General features: G+C 34.9%; 1 protein-coding gene and 1 pseudogene across 1 annotated transcript in view; both read right to left on the reverse strand.

Moving 5' to 3' along the window:
• Nucleotides 1-17321, reverse strand: part of SEMA3E (semaphorin 3E) — a 244295-nt gene that overhangs the window by 36763 nt on the left and 190211 nt on the right. The window contains exons 5-9 of the mRNA XM_035020473.1: nt 15840-15933; nt 4625-4744; nt 3380-3522; nt 1756-1870; nt 1298-1367 (exon numbers count right to left, since the gene is read on the reverse strand). Coding sequence (XP_034876364.1) covers nt 1298-1367; nt 1756-1870; nt 3380-3522; nt 4625-4744; nt 15840-15933 — 542 coding nt within the window. The remainder of the gene's footprint in view (nt 1-1297; nt 1368-1755; nt 1871-3379; nt 3523-4624; nt 4745-15839; nt 15934-17321) is intronic.
• On the reverse strand, nt 373-472 carry LOC118021473 (annotated as a pseudogene).

Consider the following 17321-nt stretch of genomic DNA (forward strand, 5'->3'; position numbering starts at 1 on the left):
CTGTCACAAGAACTGAGGTATATTCTTTCTTTCTTTTTTTTTTTTTTTAAGAATTATTTATTTGAGAGAGAGAGAGAAGGGAGAGCAGGGGAAGGGGAGAGGGAGGGAGAGAATCTCAAGCAGACTCTGTGCTGAGAGCAGAGCCCAACATGGGGCTCCATCATAAGACCGTAAGATCATGACCTGAGCCAAAATCAAGAGTCAGATGCTTAACCAACTGAGCCACCCAGGCAGCCCAAGGTATATTCTTTATTTCTCATTCCAGTCATCTCACCTCTACCTTCTCCTATTTGGAAAGACACACTCAGGAAATTATATGTGTAAACTTTCAACCAAAACTGATTCTTTTTTTTTTTTTTTTTTTTGTGGCATAAAAATATGGAACGCTTCACGAATTTGCGTGTCATCCTTGTGCAGGGGCCATGCTAATCTTCTCTGTATCGTTCCAATCCAAAACTGATTCTAATGATATTTTTTCATTCATGTATTGACACACATGAAATAACATTTCATATTTTTCTAACACTCTTTGATGGACAAAATACAAACACGTTAAAGAGAAAAAACAGATTATATGCCCTAAACTTGAACAGGTTATTTAAATTTAAAACATGGAAGGCAAATCATAAATATATGTTTGCTATGAATCTACATGGGAGCAGGACAACCTGAATAAAGGAATGAGCAAAGTGCTCTGTGATTAAGTTATCAAAGAATATTTCTTATAGATGGCAACTGACCAGTACCGAAGAACTGATATAAATCAGTGTTGGAAGATAAAGTCATTTGAAGCAAGACAGGTGGGTAAATAAAATCATAGTGATGGAACCCTAATGAGTTAGACACAGATTCTGTCAAGGTATAATCTTGTAGGAAAAACTTGCAAAGCTGAGTGGCTAAGAGTTGATAGAGAGCCTTGAAAACCTGACTTGGAAAACTGTATGACATTTAAAAGAATTATGCTAGCCTCTGTAGCATGGAACTAATATCATAAACTACGAGAAGAAAATCATTCTGAGAGAGGAAGGAGGAAGGAAGTCAGAGAGGAAGGAGATTAGGATACTGAGCACAGAAGGATGCTGGGGCACTTCAAACAGTAACAAATAAAGATGTGAACTGAGATCATGGCTTTAAAAATAAAAGAACAATTGCAAACATAAGAGAACAAAGAGAAATTGGTGACATAAAATAATAGACAAGGACAAGGGGTCAACAGTATTTCCAACTTACATACACAGTGAAGGAGTAAGGCATATTTTGTTTCATCCTGTTTTTATAGATCATGTAAAATTCTCACCTAGTGGTGTTAAAGAGTCCAAATATCACTGGGTTCTTATGATCTCTGGTATGCAGCAAGAAAATATCCTCTGGAAAATTAAAGACCATTACGTGAATATTTTTAGTCCTCTTTGCATGTAAAGAAAATATACTGACATAAAATAGCTTAGAACCCATTACAGATGTAAGACATCAGTTTCTTTCCATATACAGTCATACGCCCAAGACCAAATCACAGCAGAGAGAAACACTTGGCTGTTCAGGATGACCCTGAGCTGGGCCTCAAGGAAGGAACGAAGTGCTGACCATCAGCTATTGACAGGGATCTCCTGTTCCTGAAACTCCCCTGGCCACAATGAAAAGACCAGAAAATTGCTCATTGCAGGAAGCAAGTTTCCATACGTGCTAGAGAGAGTGAGGCGTGGAGAGAGGAATACACATCACAGAGTAAAATTCCATTCTCTCAAGAAGATTTACCTAATTCATCAAAATAGGTGTCAATTCCATTCATGCCTGGTACTGAGCAGACCAGTCTGGCTTTTAGGAAAGTGCTCCACTTATTCACCAGTATCCTCTGGCCTCCCACATCATTCTGTGATGAACAAAAGCAGGTGAGTGAGTACCTAAGGAGCTTCTAACAACAACAAATTGTGTATTATTAAACATGCAGATGAGAACAGTTGTAATTCTTTTTATTTAATCTGGAAAATGTAGCCTAATCCTCAAATAATACCAAAGATGCAATTCCCCATAAAAACTCTTTGAGGTTTGCACAGTATGCCTTGTTAGTATACTTTCACTCTGGGCCATTAAATATACTTTCCAGGTATTAAAGAATGTTAATAGAGTGGTCTATTCTATATAAAGCAGTGGCTTTTATAATACAATAAACTTAGTATTAATGATAATCTACTTATCTTGGAAATACAGAAAACATCCACTTTTTTTTTCTAAAAGAAAAAAAAGTTTGAAATACACACATACACATACAGAGCACCTACATATATATTTGCACACATATACACACACAAATGTACATACATGGACATATATATGTATATATAAATATCCTCTTAAATTTATTCTTTTTTTTTTAAGATTTTATTTATTTATTTGACAGAGAGAGACACAGCGAGAGAGGGAACACAAGCAGGGGGAGTGGGAGAGGGAGAAGCAGGCTTCCCGCTGAGCAGGGAGCCCGATGCAGGGCTCCATCCCAGGACCCTGGGATCATGACCTGAGCTGAAGGCAGACGCTTAACGACGGAGCCACCCAGGCACCCCTCTTAAATTTATTCTTAAATATCAAACTTTATCTTTGCAATTCTCTTAATATACATTGCTACTTCAGTTGGTTTTGAATATTCACTAACAGCCTATCTGAATACCCAACCAACCACAGATGTTTTTTCTACAGAATCAACCAACTGAATTTTTGAAACATAATATAAATTACTTAGAATGTGGATTAAAGAAACTAGAAAGATTTTGGTTAAATTAATTTTTAAAAAGGGAGCTCAAACTTCTGTGTGGGAAGAAGTACAGCCTACCTACAGACTCGCTCTCCTTAGTATGGCTTTGAAAATGAGGATGATCACACAAAAGGCATAGCTCTTTTAAGATAAAACTTTCAGGGGCGCCTGGGTGGCTCAGTCGTTAAGCGTCTGCCTTCAGCTCAGGTCATGATCTCAGGGTCCTGGGATTGAGCCCCACATCGGACCCTGGGATTGAGCCCCACATCGGACCCTGGGATTGAGCCCCGCATCGGACCCTGGGATCGAGCCCCACACCGGGCTCCCTGCTCCGCAGGAGGCCTGCTTCTCCCTCTCCCACTCCCCCTGCTTGTGTTCCCTTTCTCGCTGTGTTTCTCTCTGTCAAATAAATAAATAAAATCTTTAAAAAAAAAAAAAAAAACTTTCAGGAGATGTGAAGTCTAAAGATGAGATAGCGAATACTGGTTTTAGGCAGCCTACAGAATCCTAGAAAATCTTTTTTTTTTTTTAACTAGAAAATATCTTAAAGTAGAAAGCCTACTATACAATCACTAAGGCGTGATGGTAAATCGTGAGGTAAGCACGCAGAACAAGAGAGAAAGGCCTCACCACACAGAGTCGCCCCACTCGGGCGTAAATGGCCTGCGCACTGCTCTCGGCCTCTAGGGCCTTCTCGGTAAAAAAGAAATACACTTTGTTGTCATCTCGGTCTTCATTGTCAGGAATCATGTACGAACCTACAAATTTTGGTTCTACAGATACAAAAAAAAAAGTAGAAGAAAAGTAAAATAGTTATCACAACAAAATGCTAGGTTATTCAATAAATTACCTATCACATGAATGCTTCGGTTTAATAAAATCTTTTCCTTGACATTTTGTATAAACAGTGAGATCATGTAGAGATCTCCATTCTCTTTGCAAACCAACAGTTTTGTTTAGAACTAGGAGAGGACATTTTAATTGGAAAATACGAGTCAAGAAAAGAAAAACCAATTTCAAACAACATACCTTAAAATGCATTCAAAGAACAGATTAGGGGCACGATGGTGATCATCTCCATTAATTTCCTCCCATATATATAAAAAGTCAACATAAATATATGTAAAATATTTGAGTAGAGAAGTTTATCATTTTTTTAAATTCATAGATTATCTACCAGTGCAGCTCATGGAAGACCATTTTAATTTTTAAGGTAGAAAATTTATTTTAAAGTCTTTGTGTTCGTAGTCTTAGGGATCGGCGTGAACAACCCTTGACTAATATACTACATCAAATATTTTAATGATAACATGCTGCCAATAATGATTATGTATTCTAAAGCTTAATAAAAAGGCTAAAAATAATAAAAAAAACATTCATTATTAAATGATATTTTAATCCCTGGATAGACCAGTGTGCTAAAACATAAACATTATTTCTGTCTATGAACAGCTAGTGATTTTCCTAGAATTTTATTTGTCTCTAAATACAATGTGATCCCATTAAAATAAGCAAAGCAATCAATTCATCCAAAATATACCAACTGACAAGAGAAAACAAAACAACTTACTGGATAAAAGTTTTTTTTTTTTTTTTTTGCTTTTCATATATTTGGTTTGTTTTCTTCATTTAAATCCTGATTTCTAAGTATCGCTATGTGGGTAATTTGGTTTTATAATATAGCCAGTGCATTTTGATCAAAAATGGTATATGCATATTACAGATAATATTTTAATTTAGGAATATTACTAAAATTCTGAAATTTTAAAAACTGTAAAAGACATTTGTATTATTATTATCAAAATGGCAAATTTCCCCTGAATTCTAGACTTGTTCTCAATTCTGATTTACATGCTCTTTTCTCTTAAACTCTACCTTTCAACAGGCGCTCGTCATCATGCTCGGTGCGAATGTGAGCCAGTCGCCCCATGCTCCGGAAGATTGCAGCATCTCTGCCCCAGTAATCACTATAGAGTCCAGCAAACAATTCATTACCTACGTGGAAACCATCAGTTCAAAAGAAGTCAGTATTTGTTTCTGGATCTGACAACAATCCATATGCCACAATGACATCAAACATATCCAGGTTTACTGTATATGACCTCATGAAATGAATACTATTGTAAGAGCATGGATGGTACTGTCAGATTGCTAGGGTTGGAATATCGACTGCCACTTACTAGCTGTGTGAACTTGGGCTGGTTGCTTAACCTCTCTGTGCCTCAGTTTCCCCATTTCCAAACAGGAATAGCACTCAAAAGTACTGTAAAGAGTAAAACACTTCAAACAATAGCTGGCATATACTAAGACCTATATGGATACATTTTTTTAAAGATGTATTTATTTATTTGAGAAAGAGAGAGAGAACGTGCTCAAGTGGAGGGGAGGGGCAGAGGGAAAGAAGCTCAAGCAGGCTCTGCGCTGAGTGCAGAGACCACAAAGGGCTTGATCTAATGACTCTAAGATCATGACCTGATCTAAAATCAAGAGACGGACTCTTACCTGACTGCTCCACCTAGGCGCCCCAAACCTATATGAATATTTGAGAAGTAATCTGGTTCATTTTATTTTACCAAACTTCTTTTAACCTTTATATCATCAGGGTATTATTATTAATTTTTATATTATTATTATTGGTATTATATGCAAGACAGCTAACTCAAATCCTTCTTGGAACAAGAGCTTGCTTCCATTAACATGATTTTAGTATAGGAACCACAAAGTCTGACAATGTTGTAAATAATCCAATTAGTTGTCATTTAATTTGTAAGTTTGTGGCATAGATGGGAATGATATAAAGAATTTATAATTCAATCAGTTAACAGAATGAACGAAGTCAGTTATAACATGCAGTGGAGGTCCCAGACTTAAAATCAGATCAAGGAATTACAAATGTATGCAGGGTTTCAAGAAATGACAATGTGTCCTTGAAAACAGCCAGAAAAACATTAAATAGCTTATGAGAAGAGGGAAAAAAAATAATAGAAAAATAAAATAAAGGTAAAGGGAACTGCAGAAAGACTAACACCTCTCAAGCACAGGAACTTGGAGTTCTCTTTTGTTCAAGGGACAACAAAAGATAATCAGTGTGCCCAGGAGTGGGGCCAGAGAGATTGTCCTAGGCATATGCAGTTTCGGTGTCCGGCCCCTGGCAAAAATCTCTAAAAGAAGCAAATGATAGTAGCAGACCACTAGAAGCACCACCCTCAATTTAGGGTGGTAAAAGTCTCATAATGAATATCATATAACTCTGGTCAGGTTTAAAAATATAGAGCTCATGACTATACTGAGCTCACTGTATTAATGTTTTTCTGTTAAATATGGAATGTGTACAAAGGGTATTTGAAGTGCTTTAAAGTTTAAGAGAATTCAAATTAATTGCATCTCTAATTTAGTACATTTAACTGAATAATTAATTTTAGAATTAGAATTATTAAAGTTACAGGTTTAAAAATTTGACCGAGTATATAAACAGAATTTAGGAGAACTTGATTTCAAGTTTATACATTTTAGTTTTTTAGTGATTTATTTATTTATTTATTTTAGAGAGACAGAGAGACAGCAGGGAGGAGGATGGCGGCAGAGGGAGAGGGAGAAAAATCTCCAGCAGACTGCCTGCTGAGCACGGAGCCCCATGCAGGACTTGATCCTATGACCCTGAGATCATGACCTGAGCCGAAATGAAGAGTCAGATGTTCAACCGACTGAGCCACCCAGGTGATCCTCACATTTATAAATTTTATTAGATTTTTAAAATCATTTCAATATTTATAAAGGGTTTTTTCTAAGTTAAGGCCTTTAAAACTTTGAAAAAAACCTGAATAGACTAAATATGTTTGTATGGCTTAAAATTTGAGAAAGTAATCAAATGTGCTGTAAATAGGACACTTTATAAAGAAGTTTATTTTCAACTTGAGTTAACTGATTTACTTTTTAAAAAGTGAAGATAATTGCTTTTGTTATAGCAGGTTTAAGAATAGAAAAATGAGATATAAATTGAATTTAAAGGCTTAGGAAAAGCAAGCTTTTAAAAATGTTATAATAATAAACTAATTTTCATTTATACAAAGTAAATGTAAACAGCTTCTTTGGTTCACAAAATCCACTAAGGATACTTAAAAAATATGTACAGGAAATAGGTAAATAAAATCTAGGTTTCCCACCAAGGAATTTGCTTTTAAACTATACATATATCTAATATAAGAGAAACAGGAGAGAGAGGGGTAAATATGGCAGAGTATTAACAATTGATGAATCCAGGTAAATGGTATAAAGCTGTAAATTTTACTCCTCTTTCAATTTTTCTTTGGATTTGAAAATTTTCCAGATAACAAGTTAAAAAAACAGAGCTGTATTTGTTGAGTTCATCCCGTAACTCAAATGTAAACTAAGTGAGAGGTGTGGTAAGGAAAGTAACAGAAAATAAAAAAAGATGCTTTACCTCTGGACTTAAAATATAATTTGATAGAGAAAAGTTATATCAGAACTCTTATTTAAGCATGTTCTTTGGTAACAGAAGGGAAAAAAAGCAACGCAATTTATATCAAAGTCAGTTAATGTTATATTCCTCAGAAAGTTAAATCTGTATGTGGAGAAGGCGATTTTGAGATAAAATGCATTCAGTGGTTAGGGATATGAACCGCTCGTGGGAGGCATTCTGCACTAGTTGTACATGGATAAAAGAGACTCATGTTAAATTCATTAAAAAGGCCTTGGGGAACATCAACTTTATGGCATGAAAGAATGAGATGACCCATAAAACGGTTCATTGACTACTGAACCACCAGAGTGAGGATTTTTCTGAAATGTTTTTGTTGTTAATTATTAAACTTGATTATATTCCCCATATAAAATATAAAGGCCATTTTGGAAAATTATTCTGTTTTTCTGATATGGACTTGGCCAAATGCTTAATGCACAAATGGGTACAAAAGAAGAGATTTCTTAAAAATCATGACAGTTTTCTATTTCTTAAGTTTTTAATATTTGGTTTGACTTAATGTCTTAAAAAATTTCTAGAACTTCCATATTTGAAAACATTACTATTATGGGAAAATAACCTTCACATTAGTTCACAACAATTTTATTGCACTTATCCCAATCTGAAACACTGTATCAAAGTTCTCGTTTTAATCAACTTCACAAACTTAACAAACAAGTACCCTGTGGAGACACTAGATGGCAGCCCTTGGATACCGAATAATAACACATCCAAGAGAAGTTATCTGCACAAAGGAAAAGATGATATATTACCAATTTTACCCAATTTCCCTTTCTGTATTCAGATAAAAGAAAATAGTCTGTGAACAATTCAAACAACACAATATGAACTGTTTGACTTAAATTTCAAAGAAACCAGACAGATGCTAAAAACTCAATGCTGTGTAAACTGAACCAAATGTGTTTCTGTTGGAAATGTTAGATTTTCCTCAGAAGGGAAAGATTCTCCTTTCATTGCTTATTATCAGTGTAAAGAATAAAATAAATTCATAGTAGTAGATAACAGTTATGCTTGGTAAAACATTTTCCTAAGGAAAAAAAACTTGAAAAATCATAAAGTAGAATAAGCCTTTAGGCACAAATATTACATAACAGTAATTAACTGAGCCAACATATTCAGCATCATTATAATTGATACTATTTACAGCAAATACATAAAGTACATATGTATGATATTTCAACTGAATACTTTAAAATTATAACCATTTGATATAATTAGGGTATATTTTTGATTCAACACCTTGGTATTTTACAAAGTGCAAAAAAATCTGGATAAATCATATTTTCATGGGTTAAAAAGGTTTCATATAAATAAATAATGTTTTAAAGTTTCAATGATAAGAACAGAACAATCTAATTTTTCAGTTTTGTATGTCTATAAAGACATGATATTTAATAAATGTGTTAGCTTAGCCATAGATTTAACTGGTATCTGATCTATTTCAATATTCTGAATATAAATAACCAACTTGATTCTTATGCCATATATTACATTTCATTTGTTATACCACTGAATTCTGATGGTACCTGATGTTAATTTTAGATGGTCAAGTGTGGTTATAATTAAAAAAACAGAGCATCTGCAGGGTGTTTTGACAGGTGAATGTAACTTATTATTGTCATGCTCAACATAGGCTCTCTGTACAGACACAAGAACAGTGGGAAGAGTTCTGCACTGGAAATCTGTCATACTAAGCCCCCAGCTTGAAATCTGCTATTCAGTATCTCATGGTCTTCATTACTTGTAAAATCACAGAGACCTACATGTAATTTCTTGAGCCTGCCAAGCTTTTATGTTCTGCCTGGAAACATTCTGCCTAAATTCTGCACCTCCTTTCCTGCTTCACCTCCCATGTACCCGGCTATTGTCCACTTCCTCTACAAAGCCTTCCTTGATGAAACTTTTGTTAGTGTAGTGATTCCTAGTACCACCATAGCCCCCGTGCCTATTTCTATCATACTGCTCATCCTACTATATTAACCGACTGCTTAGATGTTTGACATTATGCCTCACTAGCATGTAGGCCTCTTGATGTGTCTTATATATTCTCTTTTCCCCAATATCTTGCACAGTGTCTGGAATACAGAAAACATTCAATAAGCATTTGTCGAATCCATGAAGAGCACAATGAATTAATTTGTGAATGTATCTAAAAATTCTTTTAGGTGCTTAAATTTAATAAAACTATGACATGCAATAAAAACTCACGACAAGATTCTGATTTTTCAAAAATGCTTCAGGAAAAAAATACTAAAAGAAAGAAAAAACTATTAAGCATTTATATGAAGAACAGAATTCCTTGAATTTTTGTTCCTTAAAAAGCCTATTTTTAATAATTTTAATTCATGAACACAAGGACTCTATTTTCTTCCAGTATTTGTCCCTAATAGTTTCTGCCCCAAAAGACTGTGTCTACACTAAACTGCTTATATGAAAGAAAATAAGAATCATTTGACTCTTGGCAATATAAAAAAACAAATCCACTGTAAATAATTCTACGTTAAAATGCGTCATTACAATACTTTTCTACATAATTCCTTTTTTACAGAACTCTAACTGAAGTTTCAGTTAAACATATTTCATTGCCTTCATGTTTTATGAAACTTATCAACAGCTTTGTTCATGGAATGTATACTTACTAATCAATTTGAGTTTTTAGTCACCACATTGGAAATACAGATTTTAATTGTGTCGTAAGATAAAATTCAGTTTTCCATGCTTTTTATCTTAGGTTTTACTCAAGCATTTCTCCTATTTGTGTCGTAAATGTCTACACATCTAAATAATGTGAAATATATTTGCCTCATGGACAGCACATGGTTAAAGATCGATTTTACTGCTTCAATTTATAACTGAGCTGTATAATTTTGTTAGAAAATCATTCTAATAGCAGATGCATTATTTTGTAGAATGACTATAACAGGCATTATTGCATATAGAAACAAAATACATGCAAGAGGATGAGGATGGAGAAGAGTGATCCATATATTCCAACATCCACATCTCACTTTACATTCACACTCTGATTAGGATGCTAAAAGTAACCAGGCAGAATATATCCTTATATTAGTTATATAGTTGTTGTTTGGACTTTTTTTCTTCTGACCTTATAATTTTTTTTAAAGATTTTATTTTATTTATTTATTTGAGAGAGAGAGAACACAAGAGGGGGTAGGGTCAGAGGGAGAAGCAGACTCCCCGCCGAGCAGGGAGCCTGATGTGGGACTCGATCCTGGGACTCCAGGATCATGACCTGAGCCGAAGGCAGTCGCCCAACCAACTGAGCCACCCAGGCGCCCCCTGGCCTTATAATTTTTGTTTGTTTTGAGGAATCGATAAGCAAAATATTCAAAGAGGGCTGTAGAGACTAGTAGTTATAGCCAGAAGCAACAATAAGCATGTGGATAATTGGCATTTTGCCAGATGTGAGAGAGCAAGAGAGTTGGATAAGAAATTATAGACATTCTTTAGGGACAGGAACATGGCAAAGGAATGACTTTAAGTCTAAATTTCTGTACAATTGGGGTGAATTCAAGAAATAAGGCAACACACTTCATTTGTTACATTTATAGAGGCTGCAGTTATAAAGACATACATTTTATCTTCATTCATATTTTTCATTTATTTTTCTAATATTTATTAAGTCATATTTTGTGCCAGAACTATTCATTCATAACTCTGTCCTGGATATAATTAATTTAAAAGGAACATTTATTTTTTTAAAAAAATTAATGCTACTAATAGCTTAAAATAATCACTTAAATTTCCTCTGCATATATTCCAGCTCCCTTTCATTCAGGAAACACTGACCTTCAATTTACAGAATATATAGTGAGCAGATATATTCACAAAGGTCTTATTATTATGAATAAAAGTACAGGAATAAAATTTCAGTGGCTATAAACTTTTGTAATTTTATTTGCTTAAAAAGGTAACATAGGACCAAAAAGAGTGTAGAAAGAAATTTTCAGTGCCTAAAATATCTTACTCATGGTTATTTGTTGAAATAAAATTTACTAAGTCTTTAAGTTGAGAAGTCATCCTAAAAAATGATATCCTAACAACAAAGCTAACACTTTGAAAGCAAAGAAAAAGTACGTGACAAATTAGAGTGGTTTTCCCCCAAATGCTAACAACATGCATGTGAGCGTACCATAGTCATGTCAAGTATAGTAAATATAAAATTACACCTGGAACTACAAATCGGGGTCAGAATGAAATGTTTAAAAAAAAAAAAAAAGCAATAGAATTGAGAAGGCAAAGTATAAGGAAAATCCTGCAGTTACTGAAGGTGTTATAAACTTATTAAGAATATTGCAATATTAAATCCAACAGAGCTGATGAAAGAGTCGGCCAATATTTTCCTTCCTGGCCAAAATGATATATGATATAAAATATCTCCTGGGGTGCCTGGGTGGCTCATTCACTTAAGTGTCCAACTCTTGATTTCAGCTCAGGTCATGATGTCAGGGTCCTGAGATGGAGCCCTGTGTTGGGCTCCCCACCGGGCGTGGAGTTTGCTTTAGATTCTCTCTCTCTCCCTTTGCTCACCATTGCCTCCCTTAAATATATATATTTGTATTTCCTGAATTTTCATTTGGCTAATCACCAAACCTAATAATTTGGTAGCAATATAAGTACTATTTTTGGATGAAACAAAAGGTATAGGCAAGTAATACATCAATTTATTTTACTAAATACTCCAGTGTTTCAACAAAGTGTTTTTAAAACCAGGTGTAATGTCTTACATTCTTCAGACACTTACTTAAGACCATTTTTAATATAAAATTAGTAATCACGGTAGGGGAAAATGTGGCTAAACATGTAGAAATATTGCACCTGCATTATGAATTTCTATGCCACCAGGATAAATTATGTTAATATCAAGTGGCATTTGGAGACCAACCCTAATTAATGTATGATTTCATTTCGACGGACGTGTGAGCATTCAGAACATAGCTAAACAAGGTTGTTTTACTTCTTAAATCTTGTTTCACATGGCATCATTGCAAGATACTAACATTTCATTTCTAAATTAGATGATAAATTTAATTAAAACATGTTTGTTAACTTGTCTTTTACCTAGCAAATAATCTTTCTTTATTCAGTTTTTCGGTAATCTTTTTAGTTCATGTGATCTTCAGCCAACTGAATTTAAGTTAACTGAAATGAAAACTGTATCTAAAGTTAAGAAATGATAAGATGTTCTTTGATTTGCCAGCACATTTTTTTTTCTTTAGGGGCCTTGTTAGCTTTATGAGTATTGTTACAAATTCTAGTTTCTTTCTTTTTTTTTTTTTTAAAGATTTTATTTATTTATTCATGAGAGACAGAGAGAAACAGAGGGAGAAGCAGGCTCCCAAGGAGCGGGAAGCCCGATGCGGGACTCGATCCCAGGACCCTGAGATCATGACCTGAGCCGAAGGCAGACGCTTAATCATCTGAGCCACCCAGGCGCCCCAAATTCTAGTTTCTTTTCATGAAAGCGCATCTTAAGGTGAACAGGCACTCAACGGGAAGTGTGGCCCACAATTAACAAAGAAACAAAGAAGGATTGCGGTCTCAAGATGGTCATCGTTTTGCTGGAGTCTTGTCCTATCCCGTCAGCTGAGAACATGTGTGGCCATAAAATACCACAATAACGCATTCTTTCCCTGTTGGAGTAAGCTACACCGAGTTTGCCAAATTCCAACTCAGGTAGCTCCATTTTTCCAGCCCAGATTCCTGCTGTTTTTTCAACTGGGTGAATTATTCTTATTTCCTCTCTCTCTCAGAGCTGCTGGCTCACGTAGGTTATCAGGTTTCCGTCTCAGCGGCTGCTGGGTATCTACAGGGAGTGAATGATCTTTCAAAGGTACTTTGGGATGAAAGCTAGTGGATAAATGTGAAGAATTATATTTTTATTTCTTCTTTTTGGAGGGATTATTCCTATAACATTTGTGTTTAGTTTGGAGGGCTCTTATGATTTGATTTCTCTTCTGAATGCGCGAAACAGCCACCCAGATGGCAAGCACTTCACATTTCAGCACAGTGTAATTTGATTTGGAAGTTCAATGAAACTCACTTGGAAATGTCCCTCCAGTAATATTTCCCCTCTTAAAAAATTCAGTTTTAAGTTCCTGGTTTCATGAATAAATAAGCTCCAGGGAGGCTTAGTGGTGAATGGCAGGGTGACTAAAGGAATTGTTTAAACCATTTAAAAGAAATGTTAAAATTAAATGGTGTGCTAATCTTCTTAGGATTTCATTATAGAAGTAGTGTTTACTCTGTAATTTTCCACTTTCAATATCACTTGTAATATTCTTATGAATAATATCCCAAAATTTGTTTTTTGCTTGTTTAGGAATATTGAGTCTATTCAGTGAATATTTATAGGAGGCCTGTACAGTAAAAGAAATGATAAGAAAATCTCTTCCAAACATATTCAAATTTTAAATTTGTGAAGTTACCCCCAAAAAAGCACTAAAAGCATTAGAAAAAATTATCTATCAAATGCATGTATTTTAATGCATACACTGCCATTTCTAACATTTATGGATCTGGCATTCATTTAAAGTGTCCCTCCTAAGATTTTGATTCCTACAGAAGTTTAAACTTACGCAATCTTATTTTCATATTTAGAGTCTCCCTTCAGGGTGCCTGGGTGGCTCAGTCGTTAAGCACCTGCCCTCAGCTCGGGTCATGATCTCAGGGTCCTGGGATCGAGCCCCGCATCGGGCCCCCAGCTTGGCGGGAAGCCTGCTTCTCCCTTTCCCACTCCCCCTGCTTGTGTTCCCTCTCTCACTGTGTCTCCATCTGTCAAATAAATAAATAAAATCTTTAAAAATAAATAAAGTCTCCCTCATATTCTGTTTATAACACACACACACATACACACACACAAAGTTGGAGGAACGCTAGCTATCTTAAAATGCTATTTTTCTTTAAAATATTATACTCTTTAAGAATATTACATCTCTTTATGCAAGTTCCAGAAGAACTTAATTACTTACTACGTGTAATCTCATTTTAGAGCCTTTTCAAATTATGGGGCTGAAGCAAATCAATCTTTCCCTATTAATTAGAGCTAACAGAAGATCTTTGCTCTACAGATATACAGTTGACCCCTGAACATCAAGGAAGTTGGGAGAGCTGACCTTGCAGTTGAAAATTTGAATAAGACCTTGTGACTCCCCAAACACTTAACTACTAATTGACCAGAAGCCTTAATGGATAACCTAACAATTGATTTAACACACAGTTTGCATGTTTTATGTATTATCTACTGTATTCTTAAACTATAAAAAAGAAAATGTTGTTAAAGAAAATCATAAGGAAGAAAAGATACATTTATAGTACTGCACTGTATTTATAAAAAAAAAAAAAGAATTGCATATATCTGGGCCCATGAAGTTCAAACCTGTGTTGTTCAAGGGTCCATTATACATAAAAAGATTTACTTACATGGACTTAAGTGCCATGACTGCGATGGGCAAGTACAGAGAGTGGGATGCAAACTCCCCATCAAAATGAACTGTCTGTTTGAGTTCAGGGACTATATAGTTTCTAGAATACACAGGAATATCTGTATCAACTCAAAATCAAGCATATGGTATTCTGATTACTCCTCAGTGGGGAGTTTTAAGTGTTTACCCTTTCTTTAGGATAGCAAGTCCCCACATGTTATTTTATACTTTCCCATTTTCTGCCAATAGGATGACCTAATATTAGCCTATAACTCTTAAGTGTTACAAATGTGATAATAGAAATCCGTACATCTGTACAATACTTATATCAGAACCTCGCAACCCTGAGAAAAAAGGATTCCTCATAGCACCTAGTTAGGTGTCGGGGAGAGCTCTCTTCAACTTTATACTTGGGAACTCATCCATCTGTACCATCACAGTGCTGGACTACTTTGCCAAGTATGGCATTTTTAAACCCTGAGAATATAAACGAGAAAGAAAAATAATTTCATTGTGTCTTAAGTGAGGTACTCAAGTACCTCCTCTAATTAAATGGAGTCAAATGGAAATCTAGATCAGACATGCCAGCTTATTCTATTATTTCAATGTGGATATTTAATGGAATTCTGAACTGGTCAACCTCTATAGTTAACATTCTAGATTAACAGGAGTTTAGAAAAATAACTTTAACTTTCTCAATTGAGATGGTCTTCTGATGAATTCTACTGATACAGAGAAAAGCACCAAGAAGAGAATATTAAAAGTTTCCCTGAAGTCACAGAGTAATTAAAACAAAAAGAACTAACATATGTTACAATAGTTCAGTTTCTCTGGCCAGGTTTTTATAAAGTATTTCTCTAACTGCATTTTTTGAACAATAAACAGCATAATACAAGATGTATTATATCAGATATTAAATAACAATTTGTGTTTTCAGAAGGAGACACACATACTTCATAGTAGCTGCACTTATCTTAGAGTCAAATTGGTTCAATTTAGCATGACTTGAAATCTAATATCATTGCTCTCAGCACCGATAAATAAATATGACTCGTCTACACCTATAAAGAAACACCAGAAGAACCTAACCAAAGTTTCAGAATCAATATGACGACCAACTGATGTCTGTGGCAACAATAATTACCAACTAAGGTAGAGATGAAGGAGGAGCTGGGATCAAAAGGACATCTGCCCCTTCCTCTTTCGGACCTGTGCAGTTCCAGATGAAACAGGGGATCCTTGAAACAAACAAACAAACAAACAAACCAGAAAAGCCATTATGTATTTGCCAACTTTAATAAGAATCTAATTGCTCAGATAAAACAGACAAAAACCTGACCTTTTGCAAAGCAGGTATTGTAAACAGTGTACCAGTGAGTATCATCAAGTAACTTAGGACCAAACTGGGTTTTGTAAATAAATACATGGGTTTACAGGCCCATATGGGTTTTCTCACTCCTCCCAAGAAGTATGCAGGTGATGAAATGAAAGATGTTAGCAGTTTTTATCATGTGAGCGGACAGTACTGGTTATTCTGAGAGGTGTCCGGGAAATATTCCAAAGGAACGAAAACACGCTAAAAAAAGGTTTCTAAAAGGGAGGTTTAGTGATAAATATAGAAATGGCCTTTGTGAAAACAAAGGCCACTAGTGATTTTTTTTAAGGGCCTGCAAAAGAAACTGATAAAATTTTCTATCAATATGGATTATTTATTTCCAATCATGTTTATTATTCATCACATGTTCTTGTATAGACATTTAACTTTAATAATTTAGAGAATGATGGCTGCATAAACAATCACTGGAATATAGATGTATAAATAAACGTCACATCATGAGCAATATTTCAGACTCGTGTCACATAAATGAGAGCCTGAAAGTATTTCTATGAAAAGCTACTACTTCATTGGTTCCTACTGCAAGCACGTAACTACAGAAATTTTCTCTGAATATTCTCAGATTTCAAAATTCTCATTAATGTATTTTTATAATTATTATTCGTCAAGTGTGCTTAAATGGTTTGGGTAAAAGAAAGTAGTTTGGAAAAGTGACAATAAGAATCAATATTGAAAATTTTGTAGGAAATAAACAACTACTCTGCAACAGAATATTGCTGATACTGCCCACTGGTGTCTCCCAATAACCCTGCCCATCTGTGAACCATGAACCTCAAAACAATCCTGAAGTCTGGAGTAACCTCTGAGGTTGCAGCCACTTTTCTCAAACTTGAATTTGACTTTCTTAGCCACCCTCCCTACTCCCCATTATCTGTTCTGCCCTGATCTTGCCCTTCTTATTTGACATACTTTTCTTTCTGTCTTTGATATTCTAAAATCACCATTCTGATCCTGCTATTCCAAAACCTGACCCTGATAACCCTCCAGTCTTATCCTTGGAATTGAACCACAGCCTAGGAAACAAATGGAGGCTCCTGACCCAGAGGTGGCTAAAAGCCACAAAACTTTTTTTAAGCCAATTTTTTTTTCCTACTTACACACTTTACACAGATCAGTAGAGAACAATAATACCCATAAATAATTGGGAGACATTTTTGTGTTCGCTCCTCAGAGATGACAAATTTGCAATGACATGAGAAAAAAAAGTTTGTTCAAATGAGACAGAATTAT

Source organism: Mirounga leonina, unplaced genomic scaffold (genome assembly GCF_011800145.1).
Source record: "Mirounga leonina isolate KUSES-001 unplaced genomic scaffold, KU_Mleo_1.0 Mir_174, whole genome shotgun sequence".
Classification (NCBI taxonomy): domain Eukaryota; kingdom Metazoa; phylum Chordata; class Mammalia; order Carnivora; family Phocidae; genus Mirounga; species Mirounga leonina.